This window comes from Anas platyrhynchos, chromosome W (assembly GCF_047663525.1).
Source record: "Anas platyrhynchos isolate ZD024472 breed Pekin duck chromosome W, IASCAAS_PekinDuck_T2T, whole genome shotgun sequence".
Classification (NCBI taxonomy): Eukaryota; Metazoa; Chordata; class Aves; order Anseriformes; family Anatidae; genus Anas; species Anas platyrhynchos.
Genome location: NC_092620.1, coordinates 3,859,249 through 3,876,602, shown reverse-complemented (window position 1 = coordinate 3,876,602; position 17,354 = coordinate 3,859,249). Strand labels below are relative to the sequence as shown.

General features: G+C 41.4%; 1 protein-coding gene across 3 annotated transcripts in view; it reads left to right on the top strand.

The window, feature by feature from the left end:
* LOC101800730 (zinc finger RNA-binding protein) overlaps positions 1-9,564 on the top strand; it is a 57,757-nt gene extending 48,193 nt beyond the window's left edge. For 2 of the 3 annotated variants that reach the window (XM_038169590.2, XM_038169589.2), the window contains exons 16-20: positions 1,090-1,187; positions 2,005-2,100; positions 5,596-5,707; positions 6,275-6,372; positions 7,066-9,564. In XM_038169590.2, coding sequence (XP_038025518.1) covers positions 1,090-1,187; positions 2,005-2,100; positions 5,596-5,707; positions 6,275-6,372; positions 7,066-7,245 — 584 coding nt within the window. In that variant the 3' untranslated portion in view covers positions 7,246-9,564. The remainder of the gene's footprint in view (positions 1-1,089; positions 1,188-2,004; positions 2,101-5,595; positions 5,708-6,274; positions 6,373-7,065) is intronic. The other variant, XR_011805573.1, reaches the window with a different exon arrangement.
* Positions 9,565-17,354: the final 7,790 nt, after the last annotated feature.

Sequence of the window (17,354 nt, the reverse complement as noted above, 5' to 3'; positions counted from 1 at the left end):
TAACTACCATTGAGAGGTGGCTTTTCGTTTTTTCTTATCTGGTATATTACCAGTCATGCTACCGTTTTTTTGTGTTGCTAGTCACAATAATTCATAAATAATAAAATAAAGGTATGTTAAAGCTGATTACTGCATTATATCCTTATAATTTTAAGTAACCTGAAAATACCATTTCAGATTGTTCAGTGGTTCCTGTTTTGTTGATTAAACCAATTCTAAAATGATCTTGTGGTCTATTCTATTTAGCTAACAAAGCAATCAGCTTGGTAACTTAAATAATTTTCTGAATATTTAATATATGAGATCTTCTATATTTTCTTTCAGACATTCTGCTTTTGTTTTTTTTTTATACTATTCCTTGCTTTTCTTTTTCCTGCTGAATCTTAAGTAAAGCAGTCCCCTTTCAGATCTTTCTTTACATCCAAAGTTATATTGGAGCACATATATTATGGGTTGAGGAATTTGAGTAAGAGGGGATACTAGAAGGTAGTGGAACTCAGTAATATTGAAGAGCATTTCAGATTCCTTTAATTAGCTTTTAAAGCAAAATCATTGCATTCTAAGGTTAAGGTATAATAAAAATAACATAATTACTAAGCATCTAGTGCTTTTGAGATTTGTTATACTTTTTTTGAGGACTAGGTCCCAAATAACAGGTAGCAGTTAAAATATGCAAGAAACTAAGATTTAATATTACTACTTGGTTAAAGTGGATTTTTGTGTTCCTTCTGTCTTGTGTTCTCTGTGCTGGTGCACTGTGTCCAACCATCCTTCCTTCCCTATTTAATTTTAGCAGATATGTATTTTTCCAGTGGTAGCTTAAATAAAGAAGCACTAAGCATTGCATAATCTGCAATGCATTTGAAAATAACCTGAGAGCTAAATAAAGTTTATTATGCTCTTGATCTTCATGCTGGGTTGGTACACTAATCCTAATTGAATACCTTGTATGGAACATTTTCACTTGTTGTTCAAAGGTTTAAACTTTAAAATGGCATGTGTGACATTGAAGCTACTTTCAGGAACTGTCTTGCTCACCTGGTCAAACACCCATTCCTCACTGCATTTTGCCAATTCAATCCATTTTAGATGTAACCTCGGGTATGGTGAAAGACCCACCGGACGTCTTGGACAGGCAAAAATGCCTTGACGCTCTGGCTGCTCTACGCCACGCTAAGTGGTTCCAGGTTCGGAACATCATTTTACTTTCTTCTTGTAGCCTTATGAGAGATTAGTTCAGTTGCAATATAAATGTTTAATTGTGTGAAAACACTCAGCGTTGTTCATGCTAATAATACTTATTACTTTTCTGGTCCCTAAATTTAAATGTAGAAAGTTGAGTATGGAGGAACTGCTTTATGCAGTTAATTGCTCGTTTGACATGATTTTTTTTTCTGGTCATTGAGAAGGCGATGTTGAAAGTTTGACTCGCTTGGGGTGATCATACGTTGTATATTTGTTATATATTCCATAAGGCTGCAGAGTAACTTTGCTTTAAATGATGGAATATGTGTTTAAAGCTTTGTGTTTAGATTTAAGACTTTTTTCCCATTTCTTTAAGTGCATTAAGTGTAGGGAATGAAAGGTGAGAAACAACTGCTTGGTTTAGTGACTTTGCATTCTGGCAAAGGCACAATAAAGAAACCAAACAGATTCCCTTGACCTTTCAGTCTCTATACCTATTTCTTAGACCTTTACTTTATCCTTTATATTTCTAATATAGAAAGATACTGTATTTATTGTTATAAGTGAACATAGGTCAAAGTGTACAGGGGATCAAGAAATGTTATTCTTGTATAACCTGCACACTTTGACTTTTACAACCTTAAATTACTAATCCTGTATAAAATACTGCTGTAAATGGCAGCTCACTGAATAAACTTGGATGATTTGTATCAGTCTTGTATCTGAGCTTCCATTGAACAGTGGTGTTTTAGTCTTTCAACAAGGCCTATTTGCTGTAGGTGCTGGGATTGATTAATTTGATTTTGTTTTGCTCTCAAGGCTAGAGCTAATGGTCTGCAGTCCTGTGTGATTATCATACGTATTCTTCGTGACCTCTGTCACCGTGTTCCAACCTGGTCTGATTTCCCAAGCTGGGTGAGTAATACTCTTTTTGAATGAGTCTTTTCAATACACATGGTACTACAAGTAGGGCACTGGAAAGTGTTACTGCAGTTAAACGTAGACTTTTTCAAGAAGTAATATGCTTTTTGTGCTTGTATTTACAGGTAGAGAGTCCCTCTAAAAACTTAATTTTCTGAAATTTAGTCATTTGGAGCTGGATTTTTTTTTCCAAAAGAATTTTCTTGTTCTTTTGAGTTCTTTGTGCTTAGCATCCTTATTCTAGATTTTAGGTGTTGTTTTTTTAAAAACTGTATATAAAGAAATATTTTTTTTTTTTTTTTTTTTACCACCTACTGGTGGTTAGAAATTCCTTGGATTTTACTGAAATTGATTTAAAGTGATGTCAGCTGTGCCCAGATACCTCTGTGATAACAGAAAGGTTACTTAAAGTAAAAGAACAAATCACAGTAATTCCTGTGATTGTTAATGTGACCCTTCTCCAAGATGAAATACCACAGTACTAGTCAGTGGATGTGTCAAAATTAGTATCTTTAATCAGTGTCACTTAGAAAAAGATCTCTAGGTTCAACCTGTTTACTTCTGATAATTCCTGCAGCTGAGCATTCTTCAAACATTTCTTTTGCATTGACTGTTTTAAAAGATGCTCTTCAGGAATGTAATTTGTTTTCCAATCTGTGGACCAGCCAAAATTAGTCTGAAAGAAAATTTCAGAAATGTATGTAGATAAACTGACCATTTTGTTTCACAAACCCAATCCTGTTGCACTATGCTGCTTCCCAGTGTAAACTTTTTGGTTTTGACAAGAAGAGCACTAAGTTGGCATTCTTTGAATGAGAAATGTGTTAGGCTTACATATGATTTTATTAAATTAGTTCTGATAATATTATTTCTGGAAAAATGTAGAAAAGGTTATATATGTTTTTAAAGTATTAATAGAAATATATATCCTGCCAGTTTCTGTGCTACATTTCTGAAAGATGCACTGTATAAATAAAACTTAAAAGAAGCTAGAAAAGTGTGTAACTGTCCTCTTAATTATCACTGTGATGCTGAAATGCCAAAGAATAAAAACTGGAGTGCTTGCAGGAAAGCACCATTATAACTCCTGCAACACACATGAAGATGAAGAATAAAGAACGTTGTTTCTTCTTTGTCACATTGTCTGTTCTAAGGCACATCTGAAAGGGAATAGAGGTGTGTGTCAAGTCTAGCTGCATCTCTGCTCTCTACAAGAGTGCTCTCTGGTTTGCTGAATTGATTTTTGACAATGCTGGGATGCATTGTCAGTGACATGGATCAGCACTGAAGTCTGTGTAGTCAGTTGTTCTTCTGGTCTATTGGCAAAGTCTTACTTGACAAAAGCAGTGACAGAATGAAAATTTGTGATTTTAAATATCTGTAATTTCTGCTAGTCACAGGTGGAATTTCAGATAGAAGAAACAGACTTTTCTGAATATAGAACTTCTCTTGACCTGTATGCTAGAAGCCTGTCACAAACCAAGGAGCTTTTCAAAAAGAGCCTAAGTGTTTGTAATAATAGAAAATAGTAGGAAGTTTAAACACAATTAGTAGTGACCTCCCTATATACCTAAAAATAAAAAATAAATTGGAAGAATTTTGTCAATTTCCTACAAGTTGGAAGTAATGATTATTCAAGGTTGATTTTTCTGACATGAAATCCAGCCTTTCATGCACACAAACACCAGGTCATTGTCCTGGGCTAGGAATGAGCGCCCTTAATGAAGAATTGTAATCAACACTGCCTATAGTTACTGCATGCATCAGAATAGGCATTTACTCTTAGTGAAAATAAAAGACAACGTTTGAAAAAGTGTAAATTCAGAGGAAGGGGGAAAAAAAGACATTGTTTGAAAATGAAACTTGCAAATGAAGTGGTAGTGAAACATCTTAATGCTGAAACAGCTAAGGAAAGCTATTCCTTACTATTGCAAATCTTTTTTTACAGTCTATTGAAAAAACGTCTAATAAAAGGAAACAATGGAAATAGTCACAGAGGAAAAAATAGTATTTAAAAGACACCTTTTTAAACTGTCATTTAAAATTTTTTGGTGTGTACATTTTTGAAAATCTGTTGATTGGTAAGATTTTTTTTACGCTTGTTTATCATCTGAGTTAGTGTTAGGCTAAGTCCAGGAAAAAAACACGTGAGCTTCAGTTTTGTTCATCTGAGGAACTAGTAACCATTTAAACTAAACTTCAAACAAAAGACCATTATATTTTTGATGATTTGAGTTGGTGTTCTTATAGAAAAAACAATAGATTTTTTGTCATATTCTTTTACTCTTATTCGATACACTGTGTGCTGTTTATTCATCTGGCTGCCACGTTTAGATAACCCATCATTTTTCATGCGTTCCCAATAAATTGTTGGACAAATTGGCTATCTGCACATGTATAGTTACTAATGTATAATAATAATTTTATAAAAAAAAAACAACTTTTGGGCAATCTGTGATGAGAAGAGGCATGTCTGTATTGGTACCCAGTGTTAATCTTGCACCAGTCTTTTTTATGCACTTTTACAAAATATGCTTTTTTTTTTTTTTTTCCATTTTAACTGAAATTGTTCTGTGATGTTCTTCAAAATTTCTACGTCAAAAGTTGTTGAGTGAACCTAATGAGGTTCAACAAGGCCAAGTTGCAGGATGCTGCACCTGGGTCAGGGCAATCCCAGACATGAGTACAGACTGGGAGAAGAACCCATTGAGAGCAGCCCTGCAGAGAAGGACTTGGGGGTTCTGGTAGACGAAAGGCTCAACATGAGCCAGCAGTGCATGCTTGCAGCCCAGAAGGCCAACTGCATCCTGGGCTGCATAAACAGAGGAGTGGCCAGCAGGTTGAGGGAGGGGATTGTCCCCCTCTTCTCTGCCCTTGTGAGGCCCCTCTTGGAGTACTGCATCCAGGTCTGGAGCCCCCATCAAAAGAAGGATGTTGATCTGTTAGAGTGGGTCCAGAGGAGGGCCACAGAGATGATCAGAGGGCTGGAACACCTCTCCTATGAAAAAAGGCTGAGAGCTGGGGCTGTTCAGCCTACAGAAGAGAAGGCTCCAGGGTGACCTCGTTGCAACCTTTCAGTACTTGAAGGGGTCTTATAAAAAAGATGGAGAGCAACTCTTTGCTCAGTTGGATAATGACAGGACGATGGGGAATGGTTTAAAACTAAAAGAGGGGAGATTTATATTAGAGGTTAGGAGGAAATTCTTCACTCAGAGGGTGGTGAGGCACTGGAACAGGTTGTCCAGTGAGGTTGTGGATTCCCCATCCCTGGAGGTGTTCAAGACCAGGTTGGACAAGGCCCTGGGCAACCTGGTCTTAGTGGGTGGCATCCCTGCCTATGGCAGGGGGATTGGAACTAGATGATCTTTAAGGTCCTTTCCAACCCAAACCATTCTATGGAAAGTTCTGTATTGAACAACAGTAGTGTGTTTTTTTTTTCTGTTTCAATCAGTCTTCTGAATTAACTGGATTTTGTTGTTGTTGTTACAGGCTATGGAGTTGCTCGTGGAAAAAGCAATCAGCAGTGCTACTGGACCACAGAGTCCTGGGGATGCGCTTAGAAGAGTTTTTGAGTGTATATCTTCAGGAATCATCCTTAAAGGCGAGTTGAATTTGATCAATGTACTTATGCTCATCTTATGAAGATGGTGAAAGGCCTGGAGGGGAAGACGTACGAGGAACGGCTGAGGGCACTGGGCCTGTTCAGCCTGGAGAAGAGGAGGCTGAGGGGAGACCTCATCGCAGTCTACAACTTCCTCGTAAGGGGGTGTCGAGAGGCAGGAGACCTTTTCTCCATTAACACCAGTGACAGGACCCGCGGGAACGGGGTTAAGCTGAGGCAGGGGAAATTTAGGCTTGACATCAGGAGGGGGTTCTTCACAGAGAGGGTGGTTGCACACTGGAACAGGCTCCCCAGGGAAGTGGTCACTGCACCGAGCCTGTCTGAATTTAAGAAGAGATTGGACTGTGCACTTAGTCACATGGTCTGAACTTTTGGGTAGACCTGTGCGGTGTCAAGAGTTGGACTTGATGATCCTTAAGGGTCCCTTCCAACTCAGGATATTCTATGATTCTATGATTCTATGATTCTATGCTGAAGTAATATAAAATATATAGTCTTGGTCAAAATAAGGTATAGATGTTCTACTAATTAGCCTAACTATTATAGGTGGTCCTGGCCTTCTGGACCCTTGTGAGAGAGATCCTTTTGATACACTTGCTGTAATGACAGATCAGCAACGAGAAGATATTACTTCAAGTGCACAGGTAAGGGAAAATATGTGTAAAATAACTAAAGTTGAAGACATTAGTGTTTTTTCTGAATGAGGCTATGTGGATGTGAATTTTCCTTTCTTATAAGAACATAGTCCATTTTTTTTAGATGATGAGCCTTAATCTAGGCAATGAAAATGTCGCAGGAGAGGATGCGGAGCAGTGTTGTGTTTTGCACTGAAATAAATGTGACAAGTTTGGAACGTTCCTTTCTATATACATGTATATCCATAAGGATGCTCTGCCTACAACAGTATTCTATTAGATTTAAAATGTTGTTGGAACTTAAGATCATACAAATAAATATGTTTAAATTTTAATATTTATTGTTTCTGTTCATAGTATTGACCACTCATGCTTGCAGCTGAATAGCTCACTGTCTCTACGAGTTTGTTTGATCCTTTTGCCAAAGATTACTAGCATGTAATGGGATGTGTGAAAAGCCTTGGCTGCTTCATTTGCAAGTCCAACAGTTAAAACATATTATTTTGAAGCTGAGATGCTGGGCTTTGTACAGAGATAACAAATGTAACATGCATATATTACTGTGTTGATGCTGTGGAAAAGAAGAGGATGGATAGTAAGAGCTAAGGATGATATCTTACACCACTTCTCTGTTGTTTGACAAAGTACTCAAAATTGACATTTGTTTCTAACTGAAATATCTTCTTTCTACCCTTTTTGTAGTTTGCATTGAGACTCCTTGCATTCCGTCAAATACACAAAGTTTTAGGAATGGATCCATTACCACAGATGAATCAACGCTTCAACATCCATAACAATCGTAAAAGGAGAAGGGACAGTGATGGGGTTGATGGCTTTGAAGCAGAGGGGAAAAAAGACAAAAAAGATTATGATAACTTTTAAAAAAAAAAAGTTTTTCATTTATGCTAAGATTGAAGGTGATAAAAAGTCCATTTGTTGCCTTGCTTTTACTTCATAATAATGTCTGTTTAAAACATCCAAAACCAGCTTGGGAATTAGAACAACCTAGCTTTTCTGTGAGATTCTGAACATTGTAATGGATGTGCTGTATCACACAAATTATGGATGGAAAGACTACAAATGGAAACTGTCATTGGGGGGAAAATAGATTGATTTTTTTTTCCCCCCATTGCGTTTCCTTTAAATGTATTGCTAACTTCAGTAACTTTTCTTCTTTTTTGACCTTTTTTATTAACAAGTGTGTTTTCTTATCTTGACTGTATTTAATGCAGCATTTCTGCTTCTGTTGCTATGTGTATTTTGACATTTTATTTAGAAGGTTTTTTTGTTTGCCCTTGACACTAGTTGTATAAGTTACTTTGTGTTAGATAGTATAAACTGTTCCTCTCCCAATTAATATTTTACAGAACTTTTTTTTGTAAAGTGAGACTGCAGGATTATACTTTTTTTTCCCTAAATGTGAAGGGGTTACAACAGAATTAGCCTGCCATTTGAGTGCTCAGAATTAAATGCTTTTGCCAATCTTGTAGCATTTGTCATCTTAGTGTGATATAACAGTGTAATTAAAACAAATTTGTGTTAATCTAATCAAGTTTGCTGTTAGTTTTGCATTAGCAGTATAAAAGCTAATATATACATTATGGTCTTGCAACAGTTTTAAAGCAGCTACATAATTGATCAAAGTTTAGCATGATTTTGTTTTTAATAGAAGGGCTTTTAAAACTATCATTTTAGGTTAAATGTGTAGTTCTTTGTATGATAGACTTTGTGACATAGCAAGGCCAAAAAATAACTTTCTGAATTTCTTAATATATAAGCAGAAACGGGCATTTCCTATTTGGACAAAGTTAGTCATTCTTTTCAATCAGCTTTGTCAATATAATATTAATGCCTCTTAGACCTTAAAAATAGATATTTGTCATATCAGTGCCTGTAAGTTATTCCTTATAGCTATTCCTGTATAAAATTTCTGTGATTTTTTTTTCAATAAATCAAAATTTAAAAGTGAAGTATTACTAATAGAAGGCTATCAAAGAAAAAAACAAAACAAACAAACAAAAAAAAACACCACCAAAAAAAACAGAAAATTATTTGATGTGGCTATAGTGTATGCTTATGTCTCTTTCAAAAAGCTAAATATAGTAGTGGTGTAAGGAAAGTTACATCATGCTGTTGATATATGCTCTGATACGCAGGTGTGATTTATTGTAACAGCACTGAAGTGGAACACTCAAAAGCTAAAATTTATTAAATGACTTAAATTCATTATATACTGGAAACTGAAGTTTCACTTATTCTGTTCAATGTGTATTATACTTTGTTGCAAACCCATAAAACATAGATAACATAGACTAACATTCTGGTATCTACTTAATCACAGGCTGTATGAGAGCATCAGCCATCACAAAGATCATTTGTCATTTCACAGAATCACAGAATTGTAGGGATTGGAAGTGACCTAAGGAGATCATCGGGTCCAACCCCCCTGCCAAACCATTTCTGATACCATTTGTTAAAAACTTCTGTGTTTTTTTAAAAACTTTTGTGGTTTAATTTATCTTTGACCTTTTTAATAAAACAAGTTTTGGAGTAGGGGGATACTTTTGTCTTGCAACACCTACTGCTAACAGCATGGGTCCATACAATGCAAATAAAATATTTTAGAAAATAGAGGGTCTTAAAGAAAAATTTTAATATTTTAATTTATTTAAATTGTAATGTTCTTCAAGCATCAGAGTGCAATTTTAAAAGGAGTGAATATTAATGGTTAGCAAATAAAGAGAAAGCAATCTTGTTAAGAAAAACTTTTTAAATAATTTCAGTGTCAGAAATAGAATAATTAATGTGTGCTTTAAAATGACTAAAAAAAAATTGCAGTAGTTTCTGTTGTCCAGGCATAGCTTCCAAACACGTGCTTGTCCTTATTTTTATTTTTATTTTTTTAATAGGAGTCTATCTTGCTGCCATGGTGTCTAGTTAGCCATTACTATTTATTTTGAAAGCTACAGGTGCTATTCACGTAGCTAGTTTAACTCCATACAAAGTTTCTTTCCTCATAAAGTTAAAACTTGTCTATTCAGGCATGTGACCCTCAAATTTAGGATTAAAAAGGTCAAAGATGTAGTTTGGATTTCCTGTATTTTTGTTCTGCTGGCTTTTATCTCTTAACTAATTTCTGGATCTTTTGAAATACTGTATACTTAAAGTGATTCCACATTAAATATGAAACTGTGACTGTGATTTTTGTGCTGTGTAGTGAAGAGTGAATTTCAGTTTGTTGCTGTTTTTCCTGCCCATTTTTACGGCCTGTTTTAACTAGGTAACTCCTGGCTCTGTCAAAGCTAAGAGTGGAAAAACAACACTTTAAAAAGTACAGCGATAGTTTTGACTTTTAAATATTACATTGTGTGCTTATGAAAACAAAACTTCCATTTTCTTTATTTTTTTCTCTGAAGGTTGTAAGCCAAAGAGTTTTCTAGCCCAAAAGGCTACAAATTAAATTTCTTCTGACAGATTACTTTATAAATCTTCTCAATACTTTATTTTTTTTTTTTATTCAGCGCGGTCTTTCTCAGCCTTTTTTGAATGAAACAGCTATGAAATCTTTTGAGGGTGGGGGAGAAATCCAAGAAGTATCATCTGTAGTATAGTGTTACCTCAGAGGTTCTCACAACCAAATAAAAATCAGGCTTAATTCTGTATCTGTTAATTTGTATTTTCCCATTTTGTACCAGTTTCTCATTTGGATTTATGAAAATGTGCGATTGTACATATATGTTCATAGTACTGGAAGATGTTTCCAGTTGGACTACTTTCTGATGTTTACCATTCACATTTTCATAGAATCATAGAATATCCTGAGTTGGAAGGGACCCTTAAGGATCATCAAGTCCAACTCTTGACACCACACAGGTCTACCCAAAAGTTCAGACCATGTGACTAAGTGCACAGTCCAATCTCTTCTTAAATTCAGACAGGCTCGGTGCAGTGACCACTTCCCTGGGGAGCCTGTTCCAGTGTGCAACCACCCTCTCTGTGAAGAACCCCCTCCTGATGTCAAGCCTAAATTTCCCCTGCCTCAGCTTAACCCCGTTCCCGCGGGTCCTGTCGCTGGTGTTAATGGAGAAAAGGTCTCCTGCCTCTCGACACCCCCTTACGAGGAAGTTGTAGACTGCGATGAGGTCTCCCCTCAGCCTCCTCTTCTCCAGGCTGAACAGGCCCAGTGCCCTCAGCCGTTCCTCGTACGTCTTCCCCTCCAGGCCTTTCACCATCTTCGTAGCCCTCCTCTGGACACTCTCCAACAGTTTAATGTCCTTTTTATACTGTGGTGCCCAGAACTGCACACAGTACTCGAGGTGAGGCCGCACCAGCGCAGAGTAGAGCGGGACAATCACCTCCCTTGACCTACTAGCGATGCCGTGCTTGATGCGCCCCAGGACACGGTTGGCCCTCCTGGATGCCAGGACACACTGCTGGCTCATATTCAGCTTGCTGTCTACCACGACCCCCAGATCCCTCTCTTCTAGGCTGCTCTCCAGCGTCTCATCGCCCAGTCTGTACGTGCAGCCAGGGTTTCCCCGTCCCAGGTGCAGGACCCGGCACTTGCTCTTATTGAACTTCATGCGGTTGGTGATCGCCCAGCTCTCCAACCTATCCAGATCCCTCTGCAAGGCCTTTCCACCCTCAACAGAGTCCACAACTCCTCCAAGTTTGGTGTCATCAGCAAACTTGCTCAAAATACCTTCTATTCCTACATCCAGATCGTTTATAAAAATATTGAAAAGTACCGGCCCTAAAATGGAGCCTTGAGGGACCCCACTGGTGACCGCCCACCAGCCTGACGCAGCCCCATTCACCATAACCCTTTGGGCCCTGCCCGTTAGCCAATTGCTCACCCATCGTATGATGTTTTTATTTAGCTGTATGGTGGACATTTTGTCCAGTAGGATCCTATGGGAAACCGTGTCAAAAGCCTTGCTGAAGTCCAAAAAAATCACATCAGCTGGTTTCCCTTGGTCCACCATACGGGTGATCTTATCATAAAAGGAAATCAGGTTAGTTAGGCAGGACCTACCCTTCACAAACCCATGCTGGCTGGGACCAATGACTGCTTTGTCCCCCAGGTGCGCCTCAATAAGTTCGAGAACCATCTTCTCCATGATTTTACCAGGCACTGACGTGAGACTGACAGGCCTGTAATTGCTAGGGTCTTCTTTCTGACCCTTCTTGAAAATCGGCACAACATTTGCCAGCTTCCAGTCTACCAGGACCTCTCCAGATTCCCAGGATCGTTGAAAAATAATTGAGAGAGGTTCCGCGATGACGTCCGCCAGCTCTTTCAGCACCCGGGGATGAATCCCATCCGGACCCATGGACTTGTAGGGATCCAGGTGGAGTAGCAAATCCCGCACACGTTCAGGGTCGGTTGGGAGTTAGTCATCCCCACCGTCCCGGTCCTCCAGCTCAGGGCACCCTGGGTCCCGAAGCCCATCATCGGCATTGAAGACAGAGGCAAAGAAGGCGTTAAGCGTCTCTGCTTTGCCTATGTCATTGTCTGTGAGGAGACCTTCCCTATCAAGGAGCGGCCCTATGTATTCTTTAGTTCTCCTTTTTCCATTCACATATCTAAAAAAACCCTTTTTATTTTCTCTCACAGACACAGCCAGCTTCAACTCTAGGTGTGCTTTGGCCACACGAATTTTCTCCCTACAAACACGAACAGCATCCCTGTATTCTTTCCATGACACCCGGCCCTCCTTCCAGTAGCGAAACACTCTCTGTTTCCGCCTAATCTCCATCAGAATGTTCCTGGTCAGCCACGCCGGCCTCCTGCCCCGCCTGCCTGACTTGCGATATTTAGGAATTGCCTGATCTTGTGCTTCTAGGAGGCATCGCTTAAAGAATGACCAGCACTGGTGGACATCGAGGCCTTCAAGAGCAGCTTCCCAGGGGACCTTGCTGACTAGTTCCCTGAGCAGCCTGAAGTCCGCTTTCCACATATCTAGGGATGAGGTTTTGGTGGCACTTTTCCTTCTGTCACCGTAAATTTTGAACTCAACCACTTCATGGTCGCTATGACCGAGGCGGCCACCGATCACCACATCTCCCACCAGACCCTCTCTGTTTTCTAGCAACAGGTCTAGGAGGGCACCTTTCCTAGTTGGCTCCGTTAGCACCTGCACCAATAAGTTATCATCTAGGTGCTTCATGAACCTCCTGGACTTGCTCGTGTCAGCCGTGTGGCACTCCCAGTTAACGTCTGGCAGGTTGAAGTCCCCCATAAGGACAAGGGGAGTTAATCTCAAGGCCTCTCTTAGTTCTGTAAAGAATAATTTATCGGCGCTATCGTCCTGGCCAGGCGGTCTGTAATAGACTCCCACAACGACATCCCCTTTATTCGTTCGTCCCTTGATCCTTACCCAGAGGATCTCAACTTTGCCATCGCCGACCTGAAGTTCCACACAGTCCAGCCCCTGCTTCACATACATCGCCACCCCACCACCTCGCCTACCCTGCCTGTCCCTCCTGAAGAGCCTGTAACCATCTATCGCAACACCCCAGTCACAGGACTCATCCCACCAGGTTTCGCTTATGCTGATGATGTCGTAGTTGCGGGACTGGGCCAGGACTTCTAGCTCATCCATTTTATTCCTCATACTGCGTGTGTTCGTGTAGAAGCATTTCAGGTGTGTCTCCTTACACTCAGCACCTTGTGGATCTAACCGAAGGATCTCACTGGCACACAGCCCCTCTGATTCTAGCATACCATCCCTTAGGTCTTCACCGGCGTGCCTGGTTTTAGCCCCTTCCCCCTTCGACTCTAGTTTAAAGCCCTATCTATCAGCCCTGCCAACTCCTGACCAAAGATCCTTACCCCTCTCCGAGAGAGGCCCTTCCCATCCGGTGCCATCAGGTCCGGTGTAGCATAGACCTTCCCGTGATCAAAGAACCCAAAGTTCTGCCGGTCACACCAGTCTCGAAGCCACGAGTTTATGTGAACAGCACACCTTTCTGCTTCGATCCCCCCTATCGGAAGGACAGAGGCAAACACAACCTGCGCGCCTGATCCTCTAAGTAGTCGCCCCAAATCCCTGAAGTCTCTTTTGATTGCCTTCGGACTTCTCTTTGCTACTTCATCGCTACCAGCCTGAAAGACCAGTAGCGGGTAGTAGTCAGTGGGCCGTACCAGGCGCTTGACTTTCTTGGCAACGTCCCTGACCCTGGCCCCAGGGAGGCAGCAGACTTCCCTACGGGTAGGGTCAGGCCGACAAATAGGGCCCTCTGCTCCCCTAAGGACAAAGTCTCTCACAACAATCACCGTCCTGTCTTTCTTGGTGGAGGCAGTCCTGAGGCATGGAGTCGACCTCCTCGCCCTAGGCATCCTCCTGGGAACACTTGCTACCTCTTCCTCAGTTGCTGGTCTCTCAATCTCCAGGGCCTCAAACCTGTTCCGTAAGGGCACCTGGGAAGGTGGGGCCGGAAGGGGAGGGCATCGCCTGCCATGTCGAGCAGGGACCTGTCTCCATTCCTCCTCAACTCCCAGATCCCCTCCCTCTGCCCGACGGCGACAGGGCAGGGGGTCCACCCCCATTTGGGGTGTCTCACCCCGGTACCTCTCCTTGAGGCCCTGCAGGGAGTTACTCCACAAGTCTATCTCCCGCTCACACTCCCTGATGGCCCTCAACCTCTCTACCTCCTCCTTGAGCTCCGCCACCATGCGGATCAGGTCATCCACCTGCTCGCACCTCACGCACGCAGCATCTCTGCCTCCCGCCGATGGCAGCAGCAGGCTCTGACACTCCCTGCATCCGGTGACCTGAACCGCTGCATTCTTTAACGGGCAGTCGGTCTGGGCGTATACCGACTTCCTGGAGAGCGCGCCGTGCCTGGTGGAGACCATTATCACCTAGCTAACGGCTGTCGTTAACAGGTGTTTGTGTGGGCGGGGGTTGCTCTCCGCCCTGCCTGCGCGAACTGCCGCGCGAACTGCCGCGCCACTCCCCTCTGACGCGCCACGCCCTGTTTGCCCGTCCTGGTCGCCGCGCTCCTGGTCGCTCGCGCTCCCTAGGGGCTGCTTTTGAACGGCCGGGGAGGGGGCGCTGCTGGCTCCGCCTTCGCCTCGTCAGCCTCCCTCACGAGGGCTGCCGGGTCCTAGCGGCTCCCTGAAGTCGGCTCGATGCCGGAAAATTAGCCCTGCCTGGCCTGATCCTCCGCTCCGCTGCAGAACGCGTCTGCCCCGGAGCCGATCGCCTCGGCAAATGGCCATTAAGAAATGCTACCCTAATATAATACTTGGCAAATGTAAACTTCCTAACAGGGTAGAGTGCATCATTTTTCATAGGCATCTGATTGGCAGCGGGGGATTTTTGTCCTACACAGTATGTACTTTCCCACTTAATGTTGTCTTAACATACCAGCATTAGTAATGGTCTTCTTCTTTAATGCATATATTTTCTTAAATCATTTTGCAAAGACATATATATTACTATTTATTCTGAAGCCAGTGATTAATTTATTTCAGGACTGTTTAAAGCCTGACAGCTTTTAGAGGCTTAGCCTAGCTTAAATACTTTGAAATGCATTCTACATCAATCCTATTTCAAGTTGATATCCTAAAATCCAAAGACACGTAGAAGGTATCAAGAAATCTCTCTTAATTTTTGAAGCTTCCTACATTTTAAAATCTAAATTTGCAGAATGGAATAGCTGACCAAGAGAAAATAAATAATTCATTCTACAGTGGAAGCTTACTTTATCATTAAAAAGAGATGAAAAGTCTTGTTTCTACGTGAGTCATAAACCTTGCTCCTTATATAAGTCTTTTTCCTTTGCTACATACTCTTATCATGTTTACATCAATTGTATGTATATGATTAGGAAGTTCTGTCCAGAATATGAGATACCTTTATCACAGACTTAACTTCAGGCATACATTTAGATTTATCTGTAATTTGCTGGTTATGCAAGTTAACGGTTTGTTATTAAGACATCTGCTGAGCTGAATTGCTGACAATGCAAGTCAGAACAATATGGGAGAGGTTATGGTGCCTAAATACAGGGGTTTAGTACCATTTTATGTGTTCCTAGGGTATGTGGTGCTGCAAAAGAGGACAGGTTTCACAGAGGTCCGTGACTGTATTAGCCAGCCTTGTGTCACGGAATGTCTGAGGTTGGAAGGGACCTCTGAAGATAATCTAGTCCAACCCCCCTGCCAAGCAGGATCACCTAGAGCACATTGTGCAGGATGGCATCCAGGTGGGTTTTGAATATCCAAACAAGGAGACTCCACAAACTCTCTGGGCAACCTGTTCCAGTGCTCTGTCACCCTCACAGTAAAGAAGTGCCCCCTCATATTCAGCCAGAACTTCCTGTGCTTCAGTTTGTGCCTGTTGCCTCTTGTCCTGTTGCTTTTATTTTCTTGTTAGGCTTCTAATGAGAGGTGATGGGCACAAGCTGCAATATCCAGGAAAAAAATCCCCATGAAAGGGGCCCAGGAGTGGAGCTCTTGACTCCAGGAGAGCTGCAAGTGCAGGGATAGTGTGAGCCTTTCTGGAGTAGAGAGTAGCACATAGTAGGGCTGGCCACTGTGCCTCCCCACTAGCCCTCCAGTGCAAGGTGCTATTTTCCATCTAGGCTTTGCTACAGGGGAGTATAAAATAAATATTAAAAAAAAAAAAAGTATTTCAGAGGTTTTTTTAATATAGTTTAAGGAAACGCTAACATAATAAACTTACAGGGTGAGAGATTTTGTGTACAAGCAGTGAAGACACAAAGCAACATCTGCACAAGATTTCATGATGGATATTTCACATGCCTGATGACATCTAAAATGGCATTTAGGTAACTACCATGTATTTATATGCATGAAAGGAAAGTGTTAGCATTTTTACCTTTTTAGAGTTTGTGCCAGTGTGGGCCAGAGCACTGCCAATATAGTCACATGAAACAGCTACAAGGTTGTATAATCATGAAGAAAGCACTGGTATTAGCAATGGCACATGCTTGTCACAGAAGCTCAAATGCCTGTGATAATTAAATACCATCCCAATTTCTCCAAGTAATTTTTTAGCGTGTGTTTTGTGATTTACACCTGTCCAAGGTTTTGAGAATACATAGGAATCATGGTCTACAGCTTCCTCCCAAGGGGAGCGGAGTGTCAGGCGCTGAGCTCTGCTCTCTGGGGACATCGACAGGACCTGAGGGAACAGCATGGAGCTGGGACAGAGGCGGGTCAGGCTGGGTGTTAGGAAAAGGTTCTTCACTGAGAGTGTGATCGGGTGCTGGGACAGGCTACCCAGGGCAGTGGTTGCAGCACTGAGCTGCCAGAGTTCAAGCAGCATTTGGACAATGCTCTCAGGCATAGGATCTGATTTTTGGGTGGGCCTTTGTGGAGCCAAGAGTTGGACTTGTCATGGACAAGTTGGACTTGTCTTGGACACATGTCTCAAGAATGTCACCCAACAGTGTTTTTCCAGTCCCAAATGTATTGTTTCTGATAATGTAACTTATTTCAAGTTCATTGTGATTTTGGTGCCACTTTGCAGGAACAAGGATGTACATGTTTTGGCAGGAAAAAGAAGTAGAACTTCAATGAATTATGAGAAGAAGGGGAAAAGTGAGTAAAACAGTATCAGAAAGAACAGAACTGATTAAATGGGTCCAACTGAAGAAATAAAATGTGGAAGGCTTTGCTGGAGAACTACATGTGAAAGCTAAATGAAAAATGGAAGAAAAGTTATGTCAAGTAGTAAAACAAACAACTACACATACAAATAGTGCAAGAACATGAAGAGAGAAGCTCTGTTCAATGCAGAGAAGGGTCAGTGCAGTATGTGATTTGCCACCCCCCATGCCAACTACTGCAGTGCTCCACTAAAGCATGGAAGACAAAAAGTGCCAGGTGATTGAGGAGGCTGAGACTGAAATTGTTTAGGCCAGTCGGTCACTGTGCTCATGTGCTGAGGCGAAAGGTGAAAGGGAAGATGAAGAGAAGGGGCTGACCTTTAATGCATCCATCTTAGCAGGCAAAG